The sequence below is a fragment of the Taudactylus pleione genome, unplaced genomic scaffold, assembly GCF_031769625.1.
Source record: "Taudactylus pleione unplaced genomic scaffold, aTauple2 ptg001378l, whole genome shotgun sequence".
Taxonomy (NCBI): domain Eukaryota; kingdom Metazoa; phylum Chordata; class Amphibia; order Anura; family Myobatrachidae; genus Taudactylus; species Taudactylus pleione.
Window position 1 is genome coordinate 128848 of NW_028285778.1, and position 24677 is coordinate 153524.

The 24677-nt window shown below is 44.0% G+C and overlaps 2 protein-coding genes across 4 annotated transcripts in view; one reads left to right on the forward strand and one right to left on the reverse strand.

Annotated features, from left to right (window-relative positions):
- On the forward strand, window positions 1-22981 carry LOC148442966 (uncharacterized). 3 transcript variants are annotated; one of them, XM_088463454.1, is made up of 6 exons: window positions 1-48; window positions 6083-6230; window positions 7447-7638; window positions 8157-8742; window positions 21227-21943; window positions 22028-22981. In XM_088463454.1, exons 2-6 carry the CDS (start codon window positions 6153-6155, stop codon window positions 22222-22224), a joined length of 1770 nt encoding a protein of 589 aa, XP_088319580.1. In that variant the 5' UTR covers window positions 1-48; window positions 6083-6152; the 3' UTR covers window positions 22225-22981. The 3 variants fall into 3 exon arrangements, with proteins under 3 accessions (XP_088319580.1, XP_088319578.1, XP_088319579.1); XM_088463452.1 differs by having other exon boundaries at window positions 21227-22981; XM_088463453.1 differs by having other exon boundaries at window positions 9-48; window positions 6087-6230; window positions 21227-22981.
- Window positions 1-24677, reverse strand: part of LOC148442965 (uncharacterized) — a 142875-nt gene that overhangs the window by 8342 nt on the left and 109856 nt on the right.

Here is a 24677-nt window from a genome sequence, read left to right on the forward strand (position 1 = left end):
GAGCCAGCCAGGTAGAGGCAACTAGAGGCAAGTGTCCGGCAACAGCAGGTAACGGTGTCCTACTATACAGGGGGAGCTGCCTGTGGTGTCCTGTTAGTATTATACAGGGGGAGCAGCCTGTGGTGTCCTGTTAATATTATTATTATACGGGGGGAGCAGCCTGTGGTGTCCTGTTATTTTTATTATACAGGGGGAGCAGCCTATGGTGTCCTGTTAATATTATACAGGGGGAGCAGCCTGTGGTGTCCTGTTGTTGTTGTTATTATTATTATTATTATACAGAGGGAGCAGCCTGTGGTGTCCTGTTTTTATTTCTATACTGTGGGAGCAGCCTGTGGTATCCTGTTATAATTGTACAGGAGGAGCAGCCTGTGGTGTCCTGTAATTATTATTATACAGGGGAGCAGACTGTGGTGTCCTGTTATTATTATACAGGGGGAGCAGCCTGTGGTGTCCTGTTATTGTACAGGAGGAGCAACCTGTGGTGTCCTGTTAATAATAATTGGGAGCAGCCTGTGGTGTCCTGTTATTATTATACAGGGGGCGGAGCCTGTGGTGTCCTGATAATATTATTATACAGGGGGCGGAGCCTGTGGTGTCCTGTTACTATTATACAGGGGGAGCAGCCTTTGGTGTCCTGATAATATTATTATACAGGGGGCGGAGCCTGTGGTGTCCTGTTACTATTATACAGGGGGAGCAGCCTGTTGTGTCCTGTAATTATTATTATACAGGGTAGCAGACTGTGGTGTCCTGTTATTATTATACAAGGGGAGCAGCCTGTGGTGTCCTGTTATTGTACAGGAGGAGCAGCCTGTGGTGTCCTGTTATTATAAATATACAGGGGGAGCAGCTTGTGGTGTCCTGTTGTTATACAGGGGGAGCAGCCTGTGGTGTCCTGTAATTATTATTATACAGGGGAGCAGACTGTGGTGTCCTGTTATTATTATACAGGGGGAGGAGCCTGTGGTGTCCTGTTATTGTACAGGAGGAGCAACCTGTGGTGTCCTGTTAATAATAATTGGGAGCAGCCTGTAGTGTCCTGTTATTATTATACAGGGGGCGGAGCCTGTGGTGTCCTGTTACTATTATACAGGGGGAGCAGCCTGTGGTGTCCTGATATTATTATACAGGGGGCGGAGCCTGTGGTGTCCTGTTACTATTATACAGGGGGAGCAGCCTGTGGTGTCCTGATAATATTATTATACAGGAGGAGCAGCCTGTGGTGTCCTGTTATTATTATACAGGGGGAGCAGCCTGTTGTGTCCTGTAATTATTATTATACAGGGGAGCAGACTGTGGTGTCCTGTTATTATTATACAAGGGGAGCAGCCTGTGGTGTCCTGTTATTGTACAGGAGGAGCAGCCTGTGGTGTCCTGTTATTATAAATATACAGGGGGAGCAGCTTGTGGTGTCCTGTTGTTATACAGGGGGAGCAGCCTGTGGTGTCCTGTTAGTAATAATTGGGAGCAGCCTGTAGTGTCCTGTTATTATTATACAAGGGGCGGAGCCTGTGGTGTCCTGTTACTATTATACAGGGGGAGCAGCCTGTGGTGTCCTGATAATATTATTATCCAGGAGGAGCAGCCTGTGGTGTCCTGTTATTATTATACAGGGGGAGCAGCCTGTTGTGTCCTGTTGTTATTATTGTACAGGAGGAGCAGCCTGTGGTGTCCTGTTATTATTATTGTACAGGAGGAGCAGCCTGTGGTGTCCTGTTATTATTATTATACAAGGGGAGCAGCCTGTGGTGTCCTGTTATTATTATACAGGGGGAGCAGCCTGTGGTGTCCTATTGTTGTTATTATTATAATATAGGGGGAGCAGTCTGTGGTGTCCTGATATTATTATACAGGGGGAGCAGCCTGTGGTGTCCTGTTGTTATTATTATTATACAGGGGGAGCAGCCTGTGGTGTCCTGTTAATAATAATTGGGAGCAGCCTGTGGTGTCCTGTTATTATTATACAGGGGGCGGAGCCTGTGGTGTCCTGATAATATTATTATACAGGGGGCGGAGCCTGTGGTGTCCTGTTACTATTATACAGGGGGAGAAGCCTTTGGTGTCCTGATAATATTATTATACAGGGGGCGGAGCCTGTGGTGTCCTGTTACTATTATACAGGGGGAGCAGCCTGTTGTGTCCTGTAATTATTATTATACAGGGGAGCAGACTGTGGTGTCCTGTTATTATTATACAAGGGGAGCAGCCTGTGGTGTCCTGTTATTGTACAGGAGGAGCAGCCTGTGGTGTCCTGTTATTATAAATATACAGGGGGAGCAGCTTGTGGTGTCCTGTTGTTATACAGGGGGAGCAGCCTGTGGTGTCCTGTAATTATTATTATACAGGGGAGCAGACTGTGGTGTCCTGTTATTATTATACAGGGGGAGGAGCCTGTGGTGTCCTGTTATTGTACAGGAGGAGCAACCTGTGGTGTCCTGTTAATAATAATTGGGAGCAGCCTGTAGTGTCCTGTTATTATTATACAGGGGGCGGAGCCTGTGGTGTCCTGTTACTATTATACAGGGGGAGCAGCCTGTGGTGTCCTGATAATATTATTATACAGGGGGCGGAGCCTGTGGTGTCCTGTTACTATTATACAGGGGGAGCAGCCTGTGGTGTCCTGATAATATTATTATACAGGAGGAGCAGCCTGTGGTGTCCTGTTATTATTATACAGGGGGAGCAGCCTGTTGTGTCCTGTAATTATTATTATACAGGGGAGCAGACTGTGGTGTCCTGTTATTATTATACAAGGGGAGCAGCCTGTGGTGTCCTGTTATTGTACAGGAGGAGCAGCCTGTGGTGTCCTGTTATTATAAATATACAGGGGGAGCAGCTTGTGGTGTCCTGTTGTTATACAGGGGGAGCAGCCTGTGGTGTCCTGTTAGTAATAATTGGGAGCAGCCTGTAGTGTCCTGTTATTATTATACAGGGGGCGGAGCCTGTGGTGTCCTGTTACTATTATACAGGGGGAGCAGCCTGTGGTGTCCTGATAATATTATTATCCAGGAGGAGCAGCCTGTGGTGTCCTGTTATTATTATACAGGGGGAGCAGCCTGTTGTGTCCTGTTGTTATTATTGTACAGGAGGAGCAGCCTGTGGTGTCCTGTTATTATTATTGTACAGGAGGAGCAGCCTGTGGTGTCCTGTTATTATTATTATACAAGGGGAGCAGCCTGTGGTGTCCTGTTATTATTATACAGGGGGAGCAGCCTGTGGTGTCCTATTGTTGTTATTATTATAATATAGGGGGAGCAGTCTGTGGTGTCCTGATATTATTATACAGGGGGAGCAGCCTGTGGTGTCCTGTTGTTATTATTATTATACAGGGGGAGCAGCCTGTGGTGTCCTGTTATTATTATTATTATTATACAGGTGGAGCAGCCTGCGGTGTCCTGTTATTATTATTATTATTATACAGGGGGAGCAGCCTGTGGTGTCCTGTTATTATTATACAGGGGGAGCAGCCTGTGGTGTCCTATTAATATTATTATACAGGGGGAGCAGCCTGTGGTGTCCTGTTATTAGTATTAAACAGGGGGAGGTACCTGTGATGTCCTTTAATTATTATACAGGGGAGCAGCCTGTTGTGTCCTGTTGTTATTATTATACAGGGGGAGCAGCCTGTGGTGTCCTGTTATGATTATACAGAGGGAGCAGTCTGTGGTGTCCTGTTATTATTATACAGGGGGAGCAGCCTGTTTTGTCCTCTTATTATTATACAGGGCGAGTGTCCTGTTATTATTGTACAGAGGGAGTGACACGTGGTTTCCTGTTATAGCAGCAGCTGTAGAGTAATAATAACAGTAATGAGAGGTCAGGGAATAACACATAATAGGTATAACATGTATGTACTGTATATACCATATGATACATAACAGGAGCTGGGGAAGGATATAAGGCGGCACTCCCTGAGCTGTAACTAGTAAGGTATAATTAGCGCCAGTATCCACCCAGAGGTCAGTATTACACCCACATTAGCAATAAGACAAGTCAGCAGCCTCCTAAGGGCGACCGTGATGCCCTAATTATAAGCAACCGTCAGGGGAAATTGTGGTTGTGCTGTCAGGTGTTATTATATAATAGGAGTGAGGTAAGAGTATATAATAATAACATTATATTTATTATAGACAATAAAACAAACCAATCCACTTAAAAGTATAATGTCATTCTCTCAGGTGTATATCTTTATGCTACAAGAAAATATAGTTAAACTCTCTTCAGTTACCGGCGAAAATGGCAGTTTTTTTCGACATCGCTGAAATCGGACAATTTTCGCTAAAAGAAACGGCAAAAATGGCTGATTTTACCCAAATAACAGGCGATAACGGCAAACAGGTGAAAATGGCGAAAAAAAATGGAAAAAAGTTTTCTCCATCCGAGATCTGGATGAAAAAAAATGCTAAATCTCTATTTTTTACTAAAATTGTGGGGATTTCTTTCAGAAACCTTTGGACACCCCCCCCCTAATGAGAAATGAACCCCAAAATGTTGTAGGTTGCAAACGTTGGTAAAAAAACAGCCGCACAAAATTTGGGTGAAAAAAAGCAAACTTTGAAAATGATAGAAATCTTTTTTTCCCCAGGAAATTACTGTACGTTAAAATGGGCGCAAGTATATTTTTGTGTCGTAAATACGCAATTTTAACAACCTTTAAAAAACCGCCTTCTATAACCAAATGTGATGTTTAAAACATCCGAAAAATCAGACCCGATACGTTAAAACCATTTTCAGTGATTTTTTTTTTTATTCACCCAAGATCTGCGCGGTCGTTTTTACCAAAGTACGAAACTTACTAAAACATTTGGGGTAATTTATGATTAGAGGATGTGTCCAAAGGGTCTGTGATCTCTGTGCCAGGTACATGACATATTATATCCCCTTCTACCAATGATCTTATTACTGACCATGTATTAGCCCTGACTCAGCTATCGCACAGTAACTCTCTTCTCTCTCGGGCTAGTAATGATTATAGTCAGTGGAATGTGGCTTTTATACCTTGTGTCACTATGTACAAACGTATTACTACAATCCTAATACTCTGTTACAGGAGCTCTCTGCACAGTTACTGGGTGTGTAACTATATTTCCTTGTAACATAGAGATCTACACCTGAGAGACTGACATTATACATCTAAGTGCATTGGTTTGTTTTATGTGTTATTGTCTATAATAAATGTAATGTGTTATTATTATATACTCTTACCTCACTCCTATTATATAATAACACCTGACAGCACAACCACAATTTCCCCTGACTCCCTGAGCTGAGACTGTCTGTCAGGGCGTCTTGTTATCCTGAGCAATAGAGACTCTCTCAGAGACAGCCAGTGGCTGTGACAGTCCCCAGATCCTCAGAGTGTCACTGATTATCCCCCAGGACATGTCTCACCCCACCCTACGCTGCACACACACGGCCGGCAGGCTGGTCACACATGTAACATACATCTGAGGTGCGGTCATTTGTCATTTCATCATTTGTGCAGAGTGACTGATGGGATTCTGTATTGTGTAACCCTTTGTGTGTCCCCTGGGCTGCCTGCTGTCCTATCCCTGTGTTATTAACCTCTTCTGTTCCCTTCCCCCTCCCCTGTGTTACTGACACCTCTGTACAGCTGTTATACCCCCTGTTGTGTGCTCTGTATTCCTACGTTACTTCCCCTCTCCCCATATCTGCACCCCTTCTGCTCTCCTGTGTACTCTCCCCTCACACCCCTGTTACCTGTATGACCTCAGTATAGTCACAGATTCTCTCAGTTTCTGTAATAAATGTAAAACAAAATAAAAAAATCCCAACATCCCTAATTCATGTGTTTGTAAAAGATTCACCTGGAGCAAATTGCACCAAATATGTGTCTGGGAGGAATAAGACCCCCGGCCAGGAGAGGAGCATTGGTGTAACCTTATACAGTACAGCGTTGTGTGACGGCCTCTGAGGAGCCTTATGGGGCTGGGTCATAAGAGCCTCTGACGGACACTGACCAGGGCTCTATGGCTGGGGGGAAAGGGGAGACTTACTGGTCACTCAGTGTTACATGTCTGACTGTGTTACATGTGTTCTCTGTGATATTTATTCCTAGATAGTCCTGCTGTGAGGAACCAGAGTCTATTACACGTCACACATTCTGTATTCTCACTGATTCATTGAGGATGGACAAGGACGGGAGTCACAGGACTGAGAGGATCTTACATCTCACCCTGGAGATCATCTATCTGCTGACTGGGGAGGTGAGAGGGCCTGGGAGCATCACAGTGACATCACTTATATCTATAGTAATAATACAGGGACATGACTGGGGAGGTGAGGGGATCTGGGAGTGTCACAGTGACATCACTTATATCTATAGTAATAATACAGGGACATGACTGGGGAGGTGAGGGGATCTGGGAGTGTCACAGTGACATCACTTATATCTATAGTAATAATACAGGGACATGACTGGGGAGGTGAGGGGATCTGGGAGTGTCACAGTGACATCACTTATATCTATACTAATAATACAGGGACATGACTGGGGAGGTGAGGGGTTCTGGGAGTGTCACAGTGACATCACTTATATCTATAGTAATAATACAGAGACATGACTGGGGAGGTGAGGGGATCTGGGAGTGTCACAGTGACATCACATATCTATAGTAATAATACAGGGACATGACTGGGGAGGTGAGAGGATCTGGGAGTGTCACAGTGATATCACTTATATCTATAGTAATAATACAGGGACATGACTGGGGAGGTGAGGGGATCTGGGAGTGTCACAGTGATATCACTTATATACATAGTAATAATACAGGGAAATGACTGGGGAGGTGAGGGGATCTGGGAGTGTCACAGTGATATCACTTATATCTATAGTAATAATTTAAGGACATGACTGGGGAGGTGAGAGGATCTGGGAGTGTCACAGTGACATAACATCTATAGTAATAATACAGGGACATGACTGGGGAGGTGAGGAGATATGGGAGTTCTACAGTGACATCACTTATATCTATAGTAATAATACAGGGACATTACCGGGGAGGTGAGAGGGTCTGGGTGTGTCACAGTGACATCACTTATATTTATAGTAATAAAACGGACATGACTTGGGAGGTGAGGGGATCTAGGAGTGTCACAGTGACATCACATATGTCTATAGTAATAACCGAGCAGCAGGGAGCCGGTCTCAGATATAGTATCAGTCCCACAGTCCTCACTGGAGTTGGGATTTATTACATTGTTTGCAGTATGTAATTTTGTTTCTGTCACTGACACACAGATGTCCAAGCTGCAGGAGATACTATACACTTGACATTTTCCTATATATAGGAGTTTATTACAAGATATGCTTTTGTAAAATAGTCTTTTTATATATTATGCAAAATGAACACCTAAATAAACAGCCTCATCTAGGTGGAGTTTAATTGACCTTTTTATTATTGATGTCTCCCCAATACACAGGATTACACAGTAGTGAAGAAGACATCCGGTGAGTTTGAGACACCCAGCAGCCATCCCCGTGTGTCAGGAGGACTGAGCAGGACCCAGAGCCCCATCACGGTGCCTCCACCTCACTCACTGATACAGCAGAGACACAATGACCAGAAGATCCAGGAACTCGCCAACAATATCATTCAGCTGTTAGCTGGAGAGGTGACTGCTGGGAATGGGACGTTATACAGTAACACCAGGGGGTGTGTCATTGTGTGTGTCAGGTTCCTCTAAGGTGTCAGGATGTCACTGTCTATGTCTCAATGCAGGAGGGGGAGTATATAGAGGAACACAGGGGATTGTACAGGGACGTGATGATGGAGAATCACCAGCCCCTCACATCACTGGGTAAGAGGAGACTGTCATTTATATTACAGGGGAGAGCATGTATGGGGGCCACATCACGTGATAATTACATATATACAATATATTCAGTCACAGTGTGTCAGTAACCGAAATACCCCAGAGAGATGTCCCCGTCCTCTTCATTCACAGGATAGTACAGAGGAGAATCACAGGACCCCACAGGAGCATCAGGTAGATGGGATTTAGGGTTCCACAGTGACTGTCACTATATGATCTGTACAGAAGCTGTGTGTCTTATACACTGATATTATACTGTGTAATCTCAAGTAATGACATCAGACATTATGCAATTTTTTATTCTCTGATTTAATTAGGGTGAAGATCTGACTAATATTAAGATAAATTATATGGACGGAGAAGAAGAGATGTATGTGACTGACTACAAGGCAGAAGATACAAAGGTAGAAGAAGAGAAGTATGTGACTGATAAAAAGGCAGAAGATACAGAGGGAGGAGAAGAGACGTATGTGACTGATAACAAGGCAGAAGATATAGAGGGAGGAGAAGAGACGTATGTGACTGATATGAAGGCAGAAGATGTAGAGGGAGAAGAAGAGACATATGTGACTGATATGAAGGTAGAAGATGTAGAGGGAGAAGAAGAGACATATGTGACTGATATGAAGGTAGAAGATATAGAGGGAGAAGAGACGTATGTGACTGATATGAAGGCAGAAGATACGGAGGGAGAAGAAGAGACGTATGTGACTGATATGAAGGCAGAAGATATAGAGGGAGAAGAAGAGATGTATGTGACTGTTATGAAGGCAGAAGATATAGAGGGAGAAGAGACACATGTAACTGATATGAAGGCAGAAGATATAGAGGGAGAAGAAGAGACATATGTGAGGGGTGATCAGCAGTGTAAGGAGGAGGACATTTTTACAGATATCAACACAGGTAAGTAATAAACACTTATTACAGAAAAAAGTCACATTCTCTTTCTGCACCATAATATAGTGTTCGGTTTGATTTTAACCAGTGTATTATATGTGTGGAGTTTGTATGTTCTCCCAGTTTTATGTGGACTTCCTTCCACAATCCAAATATATACTGGTATGTTAATTGACTTCTGACACAATGCACCTGTGTGTTCAGGTATTTGGATAGTAAACTCCTATGAGGATGGAACTTGGGAATGACTACATATCTTGCATACATCACTATGATTAGCTGATTATAAATACAAAAAATAATTCAGTCAGTAAAATCATCTTCTTCTACATCCTCCTCAGCCCCTATTATACTCCTGCTCTCCCCCTCACATCATGTCACTGTGTGTTACCAGCCCAGAGATCTGATCAGTCTCCTCCCCACACTCTCTGGTGTATATCATACATCAGGAGCCATCAGCCCCTATTATACTCCTGCTCTCCCTCTCACATCATGTTACTGTGTGTTACCAGCTCAGAGATCTGACCAGTCTCCTCCCCACACTCTCTGGTGTATCTCATATATCAGGAGCCATAAGCCCCTATTATACTCCTGCTCTTCCCCTCACATCATGTCACTGTGTGTTACCAGCCCAAAGATCTGACCAGTCTCCTCTCCACACTCTCAGGTGTATCTCATACATCAGGAGCCATCAGCCCCTATTATACTCCTGCTCTCCCCCTCACATCATGTCACTGTGTGTTACCAGCCCAGAGATCTGATCAGTCTTCTCCCCACACTCTCTGGTGTATCTCATACATCAGGAGCCATCAGTCCCTATTATACTCCTGCTCTCCCCCTCACATCATGTCACTGTGTGTTACCAGCCCAGAGATCTGACCAGTCTCCTCCCCACACTCTCTGGTGTATCTCATACATCAGGAGCCATCAGCCCCTATTATACTCCTGCTCTCCCCCTCACATCATGTCACTGTGTGTTACCAGCCCAGAGATCTGACCAGTCTCCTCCCCACACGCTCTGGTGTTTCTCATACATCAGGAGCCATCAGTCCCTATTATACTCATGCTCCCCCCTCACATCATGTCACTGTGTGTTACCAGCCCAGAGATCTGTCCAGTCTCCTCCCCACACTCTCTGGTGTATTTCATACATCAGTAGAAGGGATGTCGGCATGATCCTACCTGTGTTCAGGGCCGTAAAGAGCTGCGCCAAATCCCAGGGTGGGGGGCAATGACTAATCAGTTGAGGTGTGGCCATGTCCCTTGCGATTTAACAAAAAAAAAAAAAAAGGAAAAATATTAATTTTGTAGTGGTGCGCTGTGAGCCCCTCCGCTCTGTGAAAAGCCAGGGGGAGGCGCGATCACCCCCCCCCCCCCTTCCCCCCTACAGGCACAAGAGGCTGCTGCAACATGTGCTGGGCTGGTGTAAGGTAAGAGGGAGGGGAGCCCGGCCACACCAGCAAGCCTGGGTCTGGGTAATTAGTACCCGGTCCCACCCCTCTGCGCCCATACCTGTGTTCTACCACATGTGAGATTATCTTCTTGAATAATAATACCATACTAGTTCATTCTTTATATGTGTATACTAATACTGCAATAGTAAAGCAGAATAAGATGTGATTCCCCTTTCCCTAAGATCATACTACACACATGACTTTATATTGCATTCTTGTGTAGCAGAGTGGGTCAACGGTAATGTGTCTGTGTGATGCTCTTACAAAATGTGCACCAACCCTCCACTATATTAGAGGGACCATCATCTAAAATTAGAGACTAGTGTAAAACACCAGCAATAAGGTCAAAATGGCTGCAAACGGATATCCTGAGTCCTAAGACTCCACCTTAATAGAGGTGCCATCTTCTAGAGATGGAGGTCTTAGGACTCAGGCTATACATTTTATTACATAGTATTTACACTGGTTTCTATTTTTAGATGAAGGTCACAGTGTAGAAGAACTTAGGCCTGTTATTATTGTATATAACCCTGAGGAAGTCCTACGGACCACACTGGTGGTTAGGACGAAACGCGTTGTACAGACTGATGGAGAGTGTCGGTGTCTATTATGTTCAATGTTTTTGGAAAGATTTTTCAAATAAGTGAATGATATATTTTAATCATATTACGTTTGGATTTATCTTGTTTTTCCAGTTATTTTGGGTGCACTAGAGTGAATATTTTCACCATTCTTTTCAGATGATCATATGACATGTTTATTTTAGGAACGGGACCACGTGGTTATGGCACATTTCCCTCTGGATGTATTGGTGATTTTATCTAGACAATATTGCACAAATACAGTGCATCCGGAAAGTATTCACAGCGCTTCACTTTTTCCACATTTTGTTATGTTACAGCCTTACTCCAAAATGGAATAAATTAATTTTTGTCTTCAAATTCTACACACAATACCCCATAATGACAACGTGTAAAAAATTTTTTTGCGATTTTTTGCAAATGTAATAAAAAAAAAAAAAACGAAGAAATCACATGTACATAAGTATTCACAGCCTTTGCTCAATACTTTGTTGATGCACCTTTGGCAGCTATTACAGCCACAAGTCTTTTTGAATATGATGCCACAAGCTTGGCACACCTATCTTTGGGCAGTTTCGCCCATTCCTCTTTACAGCACCTCTCAAGCTGCATCAGGTTGGATGGGAAGCGTTGGTGCACAGCCATTTTCAGATCTGTGAGGCTTGGTCTTTTTGGAACATTGCATGACAACTGCAGATGGTTTAAGAAGGCGCTTATTAATTATCTTGGAAGAGCAAAGCTTGATTTGTAGCACATTTGCAGTATGGGTCTGGTGCATGCACAGATTCCCAACCCTTGGGAATTTGCAATCAGGCTCAAAGTACCTGATCGGGTTGTGCTATATATGCTGTGCAACCCATGTGCCCCATGACCGTATGCTCGGTCTTGACCATAGAGGAGGATGATCCTCCGGCTTCTATATCCAAGCAGAATTACTGCTACCATTTTTCCTTTTTCTGATCAACTAGTGGATTATTTGGAGGTAGCATGGAAAACTCCCGGAAAGCGTTCCAGACACAAAGACGCCTGGCTCACGCATATCCGTTTGCTGGGGAGTATTTTGCCACATGGGAATCTCCATCTGTGGTGGATTCGCATGTCACGCGCTTGGTCAAGAGCGTGACTTTGCCTATGCCTTCCATATCTTCCTTAAAGGACACTACAGGTAAGAGGGTGGAAAGTTGCCTGAAGTTTATTTATTCCCTGTTGGGTGCGGTGGCCAGGTCGGTTATGGCTATCTGCTGGGTAGCCAGAGCTATGGAGTCCTGGGTAGACTCCCTAGAGGAGTCCCTGTCTTCAGACGCTAATAGCGACCATGTGACTCTGGTGGGCAATCTCCGTGATTCAGCCGCATATATTAATGAGGTTGATTTGGATGTTACTTTCCTATCCTCAAGGGGGTCGGCGGCCGCAATTTGCGGCTCACCGTACTTTGTGGCTCTGCATACCTTATAATGGTAAAGTTCAGTTCGACGGCATGCCTGCTTTCTGCGTCCATGCCTGCCGGGTCACGAACTGTGTCCTTTCGGCCCTTTAGGGCCCAAGGTAAGGTTTAAAAGAGTCAGTCAGACTGGCAAGCCCAAGAAACAGGCTTGGAGCGCAAGGTGTCCGGCTGCCAAGCCCGACGACTAGTCCTCACGAGGACAAAGCCTTGCAGGCCCAGAAAGCAGTACATTCCTGGCTACAGGCAGGAGTCATTGTACCTGTCCCAATGTTGCAAAGGTGACAGGGATATTATTCAAACCTTTTTCTGGTGCTCATAGCACCTATCCTCAATCTCAAGTCCCTGAACAAATTCTTCGGGGTACCTCGATTCAGGATGGAAACCCTACGCTCCATGATACTGGCGATGGAACTGGGGGATTTATGGCATCCCTAGATGTCCAGGATACATACCTGCATATCCTAATTGCATCTTCGCACCAGCGGTTTCTCAGACTAGCTATATGGCAACAACATTCCAGTTTCGGGCTCTACCTTTTGGCCTCTCAACGGCCCCTCAGGTGTTTACCAAGAGTATAGTGGTAATTGCATTCCATCTGAGACTACAAGGGATCCGCTTATTACCTTACCTGGACGATCTCTTGCTGCTGGCAGTATCTCCAGAGGTACTTCTCCACCAACGGCAGCTTACCATCTCGGTGCTCCAGTCGCACGGGTGGCTGATTAATTGGAAGTAGTCCTCATTGAATCCGTCTCAGAGAATGCTCCATGTGGGTGCCCTCTTGGATTCACGACAGCAACGGATCTTTCTGACACCAGACAAGATCTCTGTTTTGCAGATGCAAATGTCTCCAGGGTAGCAAGGTGTTCATTCACCCAGCAATGCAACTACTGGGATCCATGGTATCGAGCTTCGTCATGGTGGAGTATGCCCAGTTTAAGTCGCAACCTCTGCAACTGTTAATCCTCTGTAGGTGGGATGGATTACCTCAGCGGATAAAAGCACAGACAATAGAATGCTCTCTCCGAAGGTCCGGTTGTCTCTGACTTGGTAGCTACAGATGAGGCATCTCGCGCCCTTTTTGGATCTCGGACTGGACTCTATTGACGATACCATTCTTCGGGGTTGGGGCGTGGTGACAGTCCACACACATTTCAGGGTCGGTGGGCTGCAGAGGAGTCTGTCCTGCCAATATATATTGGAATTACGGGCAGTCTTCCGAGCCTTGTTGCAAGCCGGAATCATACTTCAGGGGAAATCTGTGCATGTACAGTCGGACAACACCACGACAGTGGCTTACATCAACCACCAAGGAGGAACTCAAAGTCACAGAAGTCTCCCACATTCTGACATGGGCGGAAGGCCATCTTCCAGCCATGACTGCAATGTTAATGTTCATTCCTGGAGTCCTCAATTGGGAAGCGGACTTCCTCAGCTGTCATGACATGCATCCCGGGGAATGGTCTCTTCACCAAGAGGTGTTTCTACTCCTAGTGGAAAGGTGGGGCCTTCCAGACGTGGTCTTCATGGCCTTCCGACACGATCACAAACTGCCAGTGTACGGGTCCAGACCAGGCGCTCTCCTGGTAGACGCTCTGTCAGTCAAGTGGACCTTCCAGTTTGTGTACCTCTTTCCTTTGGTGTCCCTTCTTTCTCGAGTACTTCGAAAGTTCAAGCTGGAATGTGGCACAATCCTGCTGTTGGCCCAGACGGCACTGGTATTCAGATTTTCAGAGTCTCTCTGTTGATGTTACCTCAACATCTGGACCTGTTGTCTCAGGATCCTTGTTTTTACCCGGACCTGGGTTGTCTGTCTTTGACGGCGTGGCTCTTGAGCCATCTCTACTAAGGTCGAAAGGTTTTTCCAGCTCTGCAGTTAACACCATGCTCAGAGCTTGGAAACCGGCTTCTACAGGTTTTACCACAGGGTGTGGCATACCTACTTTAAATGGTGTCACCTTAGAGGGTCGATCCCCAGGTGTTTCGGATATCCAGGGTTCTGGCTTTCCTATAGATGGGCTTAGATCAGGGTTTTCGCCTCGCCTCCTTAAAGGTACATGTCTCTGCACTGTCAGTGTGATTTCTATGTAGGATTGCTACGCTTCCTGATATTCGCACCTTTAGGCAGGGTGTCCTTCGCATTCAGCCTCCCTTTGTCCCTCCAGTGGCTCCTTGGGATTTGGCTGTGGTCCTTAGGGCTCTCCAAGGACCTCCATTTGAACTTCTGGGCTCAGTGGACTTCAAGTGGCTTGCAGCGAAGACTGTGTTTCTTCTGGCTGTTGCTTCGACCAGAAGAGTGTCAGATTTGGGGGTTCTCTTCTGTCGCCCTCCTTTTCTAATTTTTCACTGGGACGGCAGAACTTCGGACTCGCCCTGGTTTCCTTCCTAAGGTGGTGTCTAGTTTCCACATTAATTAGGATATTATAGTACCGGCCTTTAACTCACCAGACCTTTCAGCAGGTGAGGCCTCATTGGATGTGGTACGGGCTCTACGGATTTACGTGGACCCTACCAGTTCCCTTCGGAAGTTGGACTCTTTGTTTGTCCTCTACGGTTTCCACAAGAAGGGTTGGCCTGCCAATAAGCAAACTTTGGCAAGGTGGATTCGCATGGCGATCTCTGAGGCTTACACTCTGGAAGGCATTCCAGTGCCGCCCTCTGTTTCTGCTCACTATAGAGGGTCTGTGAGTCCTTCATGGGCAGCTCGCCGTGGCGCCTCGGGTGTTCAGCTTTGCAAGGCGGCTACGTGGTCCTCTGTTCATATTTTTCTATGGTATTATGCTTTTGATACCTTCGCCTCTCAGGATGCTTCCTTTGGGCGGTGGATTCTCCTTTTTGCACAGAAGCGTCCCCACCCTTAAAGTGACTGCTTTGGGACATCCCCAAGGTATCCCTGTGGATCCCTAAGGACCCTGAAGTAGAAAAGAAGAGATATGGTAAGAACTTACCTTTGTTATGTCTCTTTCTATGAGATCCTTAGGGTCCACAGGGCGCCCGCCCTGACGCACCTGTGCTTCAGCTGGGCTTCGCTCTGGTCACCAGTTTCAGTCTACTTCTGTATGAGAATGTGATTCTTGAGTTCTACTTTCTTATTTTCTCCTCCTCTGGCCTTTGGCTTACTACTAAACTGAGGATCTTCTGGCTGGGAGGCGGGGTATACAGTGGAAGCCAGGTGCATCCTGGGAAGAAAAAATTAACTGCGTGGTGCCCGGATGCCTCTGCCATTACTATACACCAAGGTATCCCTGTGGACCCTAAGGACCTCGTAGAAAGAGAGATAACAAAGGTAAGTTCTTACCATATATCTTCTTTTTATTTTACTTTACTGTAATGGGGCCTATCCACTAGGCAACCTGAAAGACTGAACGACTAGCGTTCAGACCTTCAGGTCGCTGAGGTGCAGTGCCCGCACTGAACGATGTTCACTGAATGTCATTCAGTGCAGAGACTGACCTCTTATCTCTGAACATGCGGAACCTGACGATCGTCATCAGGTTGACGGGCATGTTCAGTAGATAGTCGGGGTCGGCAAGGACCCAGAGTGCACGCGCATCGCTGGTCCTTCCTGGCTATCCATTACACAACTTTCTGTTCAATGCGACCAAAAACTCCTGGTTTTGGTTGGATCGTGCAAAAAGTTGTGTAGGGGATAGGCCCCTAAACAGAGCAAGCAGTACTAGACAGTCTTGTGGATATCTGTGCTGCTGCTCCATCACCCCTCTGCGGCACCGCAACTCGGCGGGGCATCGAACGTGACCTGGTTAGCGTGGCTCCTCTGTCCCCAGTCTCGCCGCCGGTCTCTGGAGACAGACCAGAGGCGCCGATGCGGACACAGGTCCGTCCGGGACTCCAATAGACCACAAGGGCATACATTACTGGCGCATAGAGTCCAGGGACCGGTGGATAATGTCAGCACAGGGGCTGACATTAACCACCGGTTCTCCTTTCCTCTTGCCTGGACCTGCCTTGTTCTGTCTTGATGAGATGTTTAGTGAAACTGACCTGCAACGTTCTTATGAACAGAAATGGATTGGCGTGCTGCGCTGGAGATGAGCAGCTCAGTTAGGGAAATAGATTAGGTTATGTGTACAGCATCAAAGGCTGGACTGAGCGCTAGCGTCAATGTATGTTAATAAAATAATTAGGTAAACATAAGCACAAAATTCAGCATCAACATTATATATGGTTAAAAAGTGGGTATTATGGCCACTATGTGTATATTGTTAATGTTTATAGCCTTTTAGGGCTTTATGGGTGCGGTGATAGGAGGTCCAGTGTCCGCTTTTCAGAGGGTTCTTCACCCTGTTGGGGTTGAGGGTATCCCTATCCCTACCTCCCCCTACCTGAGGTCGGCATTCCTCCTTTCCCTGCAGTCACCGATATGTGGCTGGGACCCGGTCGTATAGTCGCGGCACTTTGTGATGTCAGATGCCGTTATATTCTTCACAAGGGTCTCACCTCCTCCAGCTAGTATTCACTCGCACTGTCCACGGTTAAACCAGCGCATTTCACATTCGTTGGGATGCTTTTTCAAGGATATTTGCTGTCATTTTTTTAAGTCTTTGAATAGGAAAACTTTATTTAGAATTGGGAATGACTGGAACCTGAAGTGCCCTGTTATAGCAGCAACCTCATGTTCCTATAAGCCATATTTAAAAACAATATACTGCTGTGCTTTATTTTGACAAAATAAAATATAAATCAAAGGATAAATACAAAATAGGCGATAAAAGAAGAGAATGAGAGATCACTGAAGTTAAAATGTTATGTGTTGTGAACGTGTTTGCAATTGTGTTAAAATTATGTTAAAAAGGCTTTGAGTTCAATGTCTATATTGAGACCATTAGGCTCCGACGTTAGTAACTGGTATATCCATTTCCTTTCATTCTTCTTGAGAGTTAACCAGATCTTCTTCTCTCCAGTGGGGTATATTTTTCTGTATACCAACAAATTTTTGCCCTTTTGGGGCTCTGTTTTCAGTCCTTTTTGTATATTACACAGATGTTCGGATATTCTTTTTATTTTTGTCTGGCCAACATATTGGGTGCCACGTGGGCATTCCAATAAGTATATATCTCCCTCAGTGTCACAAGACATACAGTTCTTGATTTTAAATTCTTTTTTTGTGATACTTGATTGGAAAATTTGAGCTGGTTTCGTGGTTGATGTTTGTTTTTTACAGCCTGGCAGAAGTAGGCTCCTTTCTTGTTTTATGGGGGTTTTTTTTGCCCTAATGTGGGGAAGAAGCTTTGTGTTAGACATTGTTTTGAATTTCTTGCTTTCTGTACACGATTTTTGATTGTGTTGGTGAACTTTTTTTTCAGTTCTTCATCCAATAATAAGACATCCAATGGTTATTCAGGATTTTCTCAATTTCTTTATGGTTCCCGTTGTATTGTGTGATTAAAATGGATTGTGTTTCTGTTTGTTGTTGGTTTTTGAGTTGTAGTTAATTATTTTCTTCTAGTTTTGAGATCTTGTCTATTTGCTCTTGTAATGCTGTTTCTTTGTAGCCCTTTTGGATAAAATTTTTCTTCATTTCTCTGGTTTGTTCCATGAAGATATTGTCTTCTGTACAGTTTCGTCTTAAGCGTCGGAATTGTCCTCCTGGCATATTTACCCATTGTCTATGATTACTGTTGTACGCCAACATATTGTTTCCATTCACTTGATATGGGGTCTTGTTTGGATAGTTTTTTCTTTTATGTAAATTTCAAGATCCAGAAATACCACCGGTGGTTGTGAACTCCAGATTTAGATAATTACTGTTCATGTAAATGAGAAATTCCTACAGTTCTTCATGGGACCCATAGATAGTCTACATACCTCTGCCAATTCACAATTTTATCTATGTAGATGATGCAATGATACCAGCATCTATGCGTTTTATTGTATTTCATGGGGCTTATATAAGCTAGAAGTTTTTATAGTCTTGAATCATTTTTTTAATATATATTTTCTGTCTTTGTATATTAATATTAAATTGATATTATTCATTTGCAAACAACATGGGTGCTTCTTGATTTCTCACTGCCCTACCATATGCATGATACTCGGTAATGCCGGCACACCCACGCTTGCCTCCGGTACTGCGCCGCATGCCCACCAATTACCTTTCCCAGTCAGGAAAGGAATAAATATATAGCATCTATGGCAGCACTCAAGACGACTTGTAAAATAGATATACTGTATATATAGAGTAACAGAAGCACTAGTAAAGTACTAAGTGGCAAATATATTTCTCAGTTTCTGACCCTATGTATTTTAAACTCTCAGGAAATGTCTGTTTATGCTTGATGAGAGTTTTGGGCTTTAAGGAAAGGTGGATAATGGGTCCTGTGGGTGTGGATGTGAGAGTGAAGGGAGGGCTCCATCCACAAGAACAGTTCATCTTTTCTGGCCTGAGAGCAGGCTAATTAGTGCCTGCAGCTGTGAGAGGCTCATATAAGCTGTGTCAGGGTTTGGCTCATGTATTACTTGTAAGTAATGTGCATATGCCTATGTTTGTGGTGAGGGAAATAGGCCCTACCACTTTGAGAGAGGGATTCTGTTTAGTGGCCAGACGGGCTAGGATTTATTTTTATATTTTCCATTTTATACTGCACAACAGAAACTGAGGCTAGCTTGCACGAAAACCCTGGACTGGTGTGCTGTTTCCTGACTGTGTATTTGGAGGTTCCAACTACCCGAGGAGTGGGACCTTCTTTCCCCAATCTTATTACAATAGATAGGGCTATATAGCTAGACAAAGTTATATAAATGTACATATTTTATATATAATCTACAGTATATGTATGTGTATATATATATACAGTCGGGTCCATAAATATTGGGACATTGACAGAATTTTCATATTTTGTCCTCTATTCACCACCACAATGGCTTTGAAATGAAACAAACAAGATGTACTTTAACTGCAGACTTTCAGTTTTAATTTGAGGGTAATTACATCCAAATCAGGTGAACGGTGGAGGAATTACAACGGTTTCTATATGTGCCTCCCACTTTTTAAGGGGCCAAAAGTAATGGGACAAACTAAACAATCCTAAATCTAACTTTCACTTTTTAATACTTTGTTGCAAATCCTTTGCAGTCAATTACAGCCTGAAGTCTGGAACGCATAGACATCACCAGACGTTGGGTTTCATCCCTGATGATGCTCTGCCAGGCCTCTACTGCAAATGTCTTCAGTTCCTGCTTGTTCTTGGGGCATTTTCCCTTCAGTTTTGTCTTCATCAAGTGAAATGCATGCTCAATCGGATTCAGGTCAGGGGATTGACTTGGCCATTGCATAACATTCCACTTTTTAGCCTTAAAAAACTCTTTGGTTTCTTTTGCAGTATGCTTCGGGTCATTGTCCATCTGCACTGCGAAGCACAGTCCAATGAGTTCTGAAGCATTTGACTGAATATGAGCATATAATATTGCCCGAAACACTTCAGAATTCATTCTGCTGCTTTTGTCTGCAGTCACATCATCAATAAATACAAGGGAACCAGTTCCATTGGCAGCCATACATGCCCACGCCATGACACTACCACCACCATGCTTCACTGATGAGGTGGTATGTTTTGGATCATGAGCAGTTCCTTTCCTTCTCTTCCCATCACTCTGGTACAAGATGATCTTTGTCTCATCTGTCAATAGGATGTTGTTCCAGAACTGTAATGGCTTTTTTAGATGTTGTTTGGCAAACTCTAATCTGGTCTTCCTGTTTTTGTGGCTCACCAATGCTTTGCATCTTGTCGTGAACCCTCTATATTCACTCTTGTGAAGTCTTCTCTTGATTGTTGACTTTGACACATATACATCTACCTCCTGGAAAGTGTTCTTGATTTGGCCAACTGTTGTGAAGGTGTTTTTCTTCACCAGGGAAATAATTATTTTGTCATCCACCACAGTTGTTTTCCATGGTCTTCCGGGTCTTTTGGTGTTGCTGAGCTCTCCAGTGCGTTCTTTCTTTTTAAGAATGTTCCGAACAGTTGATTTGGCCACACCTAATGTTTTTGCTATCTCTCTGATGGGTTTGTTTTGATTTTTCAGCCTAATGATGGCTTGCTTCACTGATAGTGACAGCTCTTTGGATCTCATATTGAGAGTTGACAGCAACTGATTCCAAATGCAAATGTCACACCTAGAATCAACTCCAGACCTTTTACCTGCTTAATTGATAATGAAATAACGAGGAAATAGCCCACACCTGTCCATGAAATAGCTTTTGAGTTGATAGTCCCATTACTTTTGGCCCCTTAAAAAATGGGAGGCACATATTGAAACTGTTGTAATTCCTACACCGTTCACCCGATTTGGATGTAATTACCCTCAAATTAAATCTGAAAGTCTGCAGTTAAAGCACATCTTGTTTGTTTCATTTCAAAGCCATTGTGGTGGTGAATAGAGGCCAAAATCTGAAAATTCTGTCAATGTCCCAATATTTATGGACCTGACTGTATATATATCTTTATCAGCAGTTTTCTGTTTTGTTTTCTCTTTTTGTGGAACTATCACTATTCTTCATTGGAACTAGCAGCTATTTTTTTCCATATACATTAATATACAATTTTTCTATTTAATTAATATATAGGATATATTGCATCCTTAATCAATTAGTATTTACACATTTTTATATTTATTTCTGTCTTATTTTTTCTTGTGTCAAAGGAAATGACGGCCTCATAAAGAAGTATGGCCAAAATGCTGAGGTGAGGGATTGACCTTTCACCCTTTGCCTATAACTTGGGAACTGGGTGAAAGTTCCCTTGGGCATTATCTAGGGCTGGCCTGCTCCTGGGCTAGTAAAAAGAATGTAGAGTAGTAGCGGTCTGCTCTATTTAGTAAGGCTTGTTTCTTTTCTTCTCCTATATTATGTTTATGAGTGTGAAAGGTAGAAGCCCAAAGTGTTCCGCATGATGTTGTACTAAGCACAAACCTATGGGAATAGGGGTGAGATTAATATTAATTAATGATGCCTTTGCTGTGGGATACTTGGATAACTATTTGATTTCTACCAGGTGGACCGAATACAAGGAAGACCTCGGAGGGACATCTTGTTTGGTGTCCAGATTTTAAATTAGAAGATAACCTCACACAAAGATCTCCAGAAGAAAATGACATAACCCTAAATATACATCCATCACTTCTTAGTGCAGATATATCATCTGATCCCTCTATTCTTGAGGAATGTACTTCTGGTAACTCATATATTGCTGCACATAGTACAGATCATAGCGGTGATACAGTCACTTCTGAGTGTGGGAAATGTTTTACACCCAAATCAGCTCTTGTTAGTCATCAGATAAGTCACACAGGTGTGAAACTATTTCCATGTTCTGAGTGTGGGAAATGTTTTACAAAGAAATCAACTCTTGTTACACATGTGAGAAGTCACACAGGTGAGAAGCCATTTCCATGTTCTGAGTGTGGGAAATGTTTTACACATAAATCAGCTCTTGTTACACATCAGAGATGTCACACAGGTGAGAAACCATTTCCATGTTCTGAGTGTGGGAAATATTTTACACAGAAATCCTATCTTGTTATACATCAGAGATGTCACACAGGTGAGAAACCATTTCCATGTTCTGAATGTGGGAAATATTTTACACAGAAATCCTATCTTGTTACACATCAGAGATGTCACACAGGTGAGAAACCATTTCCATGCTCTGAGTGTGGGAAAAATTTTACACAGAAATCAGATCTTGTTATACATCAGAGATGTCACACAGGTGAGAAACCATTTCCATGCTCTGAGTGTGGGAAATGTTTTACACATAAATCAACTCTTGTTATACATCAGAGATGTCACACAGGTGAGAAACCATTTCAGTGTTCTGAGTGTAGGAAATGTTTTACAAGGACATCATATCTTGTTAGACACCAGAGAAGTCACACAGGTGAGAAACCATATCAATGCTCTGAATGTGGGAAATGTTTTACACAGAAATTACCTCTTGTTAGACATCAGATAAGTCATAAAAATGAGAGGCCATTTCCATGTTCTGAATAGAGATGGACATCAGAGCTTGGTGTCGATTGATTGCCAAGCTTCTGACATCAAATAGCTACTAGCTATCGCATCATAACCATTGGTGGTTAAACCTTGCATAGAAAAAAAACAGCTGCAATAGGCACAGAAGTTGAGCTGCAGACCCCACTTTTGTGTGTCCTCGGCTTAATTCATACGCTCTACGGATGGGTATCGTAGGCAGCAGCAGATAGCTGGCAACTGTCGCAAAACCCTCTTTTCAATGGAAAAGAGTACTTCAAACGGATCATGAACATTGATGGTTGGTAACTATTTGTTTCTGATATCCAACCCTAGTTCTGAGTGTGGGAAGTGTTTTATACAGAAACCACCTCTTGTTACACATCAGGGAATTCATAGAGATGAGAAACCAGTTACATGCTCTGAGTGGGGGAAATGTTACCCTAGTAATTAGTGTGGTTATAGAGTGGTGTTACAGCTCATCATTCTGCCACTGCTGGGTGACACAGACCTAGGTTGCAGCACTATTGTGGTTATAGTTTTATAGCTCATTGTTCTACCACTGCTGATTGACATACAGACCTAGGTCGCAGCACTAGTGTGCGGTTATAGTGTTGTGATACAGCTCATCATTGTACCACTGCTGAGTGACATACACTTAGGTCGCAGCACTAGTGTGTGGTTATAGTGTTACAGCTCATCATTCTACCACTGCTGAGTGACATACAGACCTAGGTCGCAGCACTAGTGTGTGGTTATAGTGTTACAGCTCATCATTCTACCACTGCTGGGTGACATACAGACCTAGGTCGCAGCACTAGTGTGTGGTTATAGTGTTACTGCTCATCATTCTACCACTGCTGAGTGATATACAGACCTAGGTCGCTGCACTAGTGTGTGGTTATAGTGTTACAGCTGATCATTCTACCACTGCTGAGTGATATACAGACCTAGGACGCAGCACTAGTGTGTGGTTATAGTGTGGTGTTACAGCTCATCATCCTACCACTGCTGGGTGACATACAGACCTAGTACACAGCACTAGTGTGTGGTTATAGTGTTACTACTCATCATTCTACCACTGCTGGGTGACATACAGGCCTAGGTCGCAGCACTAGTGTGTGGTTATAGTGTTACTGCTCATCATTCTACCACTACTGAGTGACATACAGACCTAGGTCGCAGCACTAGTGTGTGGTTATAGTGTTACAGCTCATCATTCTACCACTGCTGAGTGACATACAGACCTAGGACGCAGCACTAGTGTGTGGTTATAGTGTTACAGCTCATTCTACCACTGCTGAGTGACATACAGACCTAGGTCACAGCACTAGTGTGTGGTTATAGTGTTACAACTCATCATTCTACCACTGCTGAGTGACATACAGACCTAGGTCGCAGCACTAGTGTGTGGTTATAGTGTTACAGCTCATCATTCTACCACTGCTGGGTGACATACAGACCTAGGACACAGCACTAGTGTGTGGTTATAGTGTTACAGCTCATTCTACCACTGCTGGGTGACATACAGACCTAGGACACAGCACTAGTGTGTGGTTACAGATCATCATTCTACCACTGCTGAGTGACATACAGACCTAGGACGCAGCACTAGTGTGTGGTTATAGTATTACAGCTCATCATTCTACCACTGCTTAGTGAATCATCATTCTACCACTGCTGAGTGACATACAGACTTAGGTCGCAGCACTAGTGTGTGGTGTTACAGCTCATCATTCTACCACTGCTGAGTGACATACAGACTTAGGTCGCAGCACTAGTGTGTGGTTATAGTGTTACAGCTCATCATTCTACCACTGCTTAGTGACATACAGACCTAGGACACAGCACTAGTGTGTGGTTATAGTGTTACAGCTCATCATCCTACCACTGCTGGGTGACATACAGACCTAGGACACAGCACTAGTGTGTGGTTATAGTGTTACAGCTCATCATTCTACCACTGCTGAGTGACATACAGACCTAGGACACAGCACTAGTGTGTGATTATAGTGTTACAGCTCATCATCCTACCACTGCTGAGTGACATACAGACCTAGGTCGCAGCACTAGTGTGTGGTTATAGTGTTACAGCTCATCATTCTACCACTGCTGAGTGACATACAGACCTAGGTCGCAGCACTAGTGTGTGGTTATAGTGTTACAGCTCATCATTCTACCACTGCTGGGTGACATACAGACCTAGGACACAGCACTAGTGTGTGGTTACAGTGTTACAGCTCATTCTACCACTGCTGGGTGACATACAGACCTAGGTCACAGCACTAGTGTGTGGTTATAGTGTTACAGCTCATCATTCTACCACTGCTGGGTGACATACAGACCTAGGACACAGCACTAGTGTGTGGTTATAGTGTTACAGCTCATCATTCTACCACTACTGGGTGACATACAGACCTAGGACACAGCACTAGTGTGTGGTTATAGTGTTACAGCTCATCATTCTACCACTG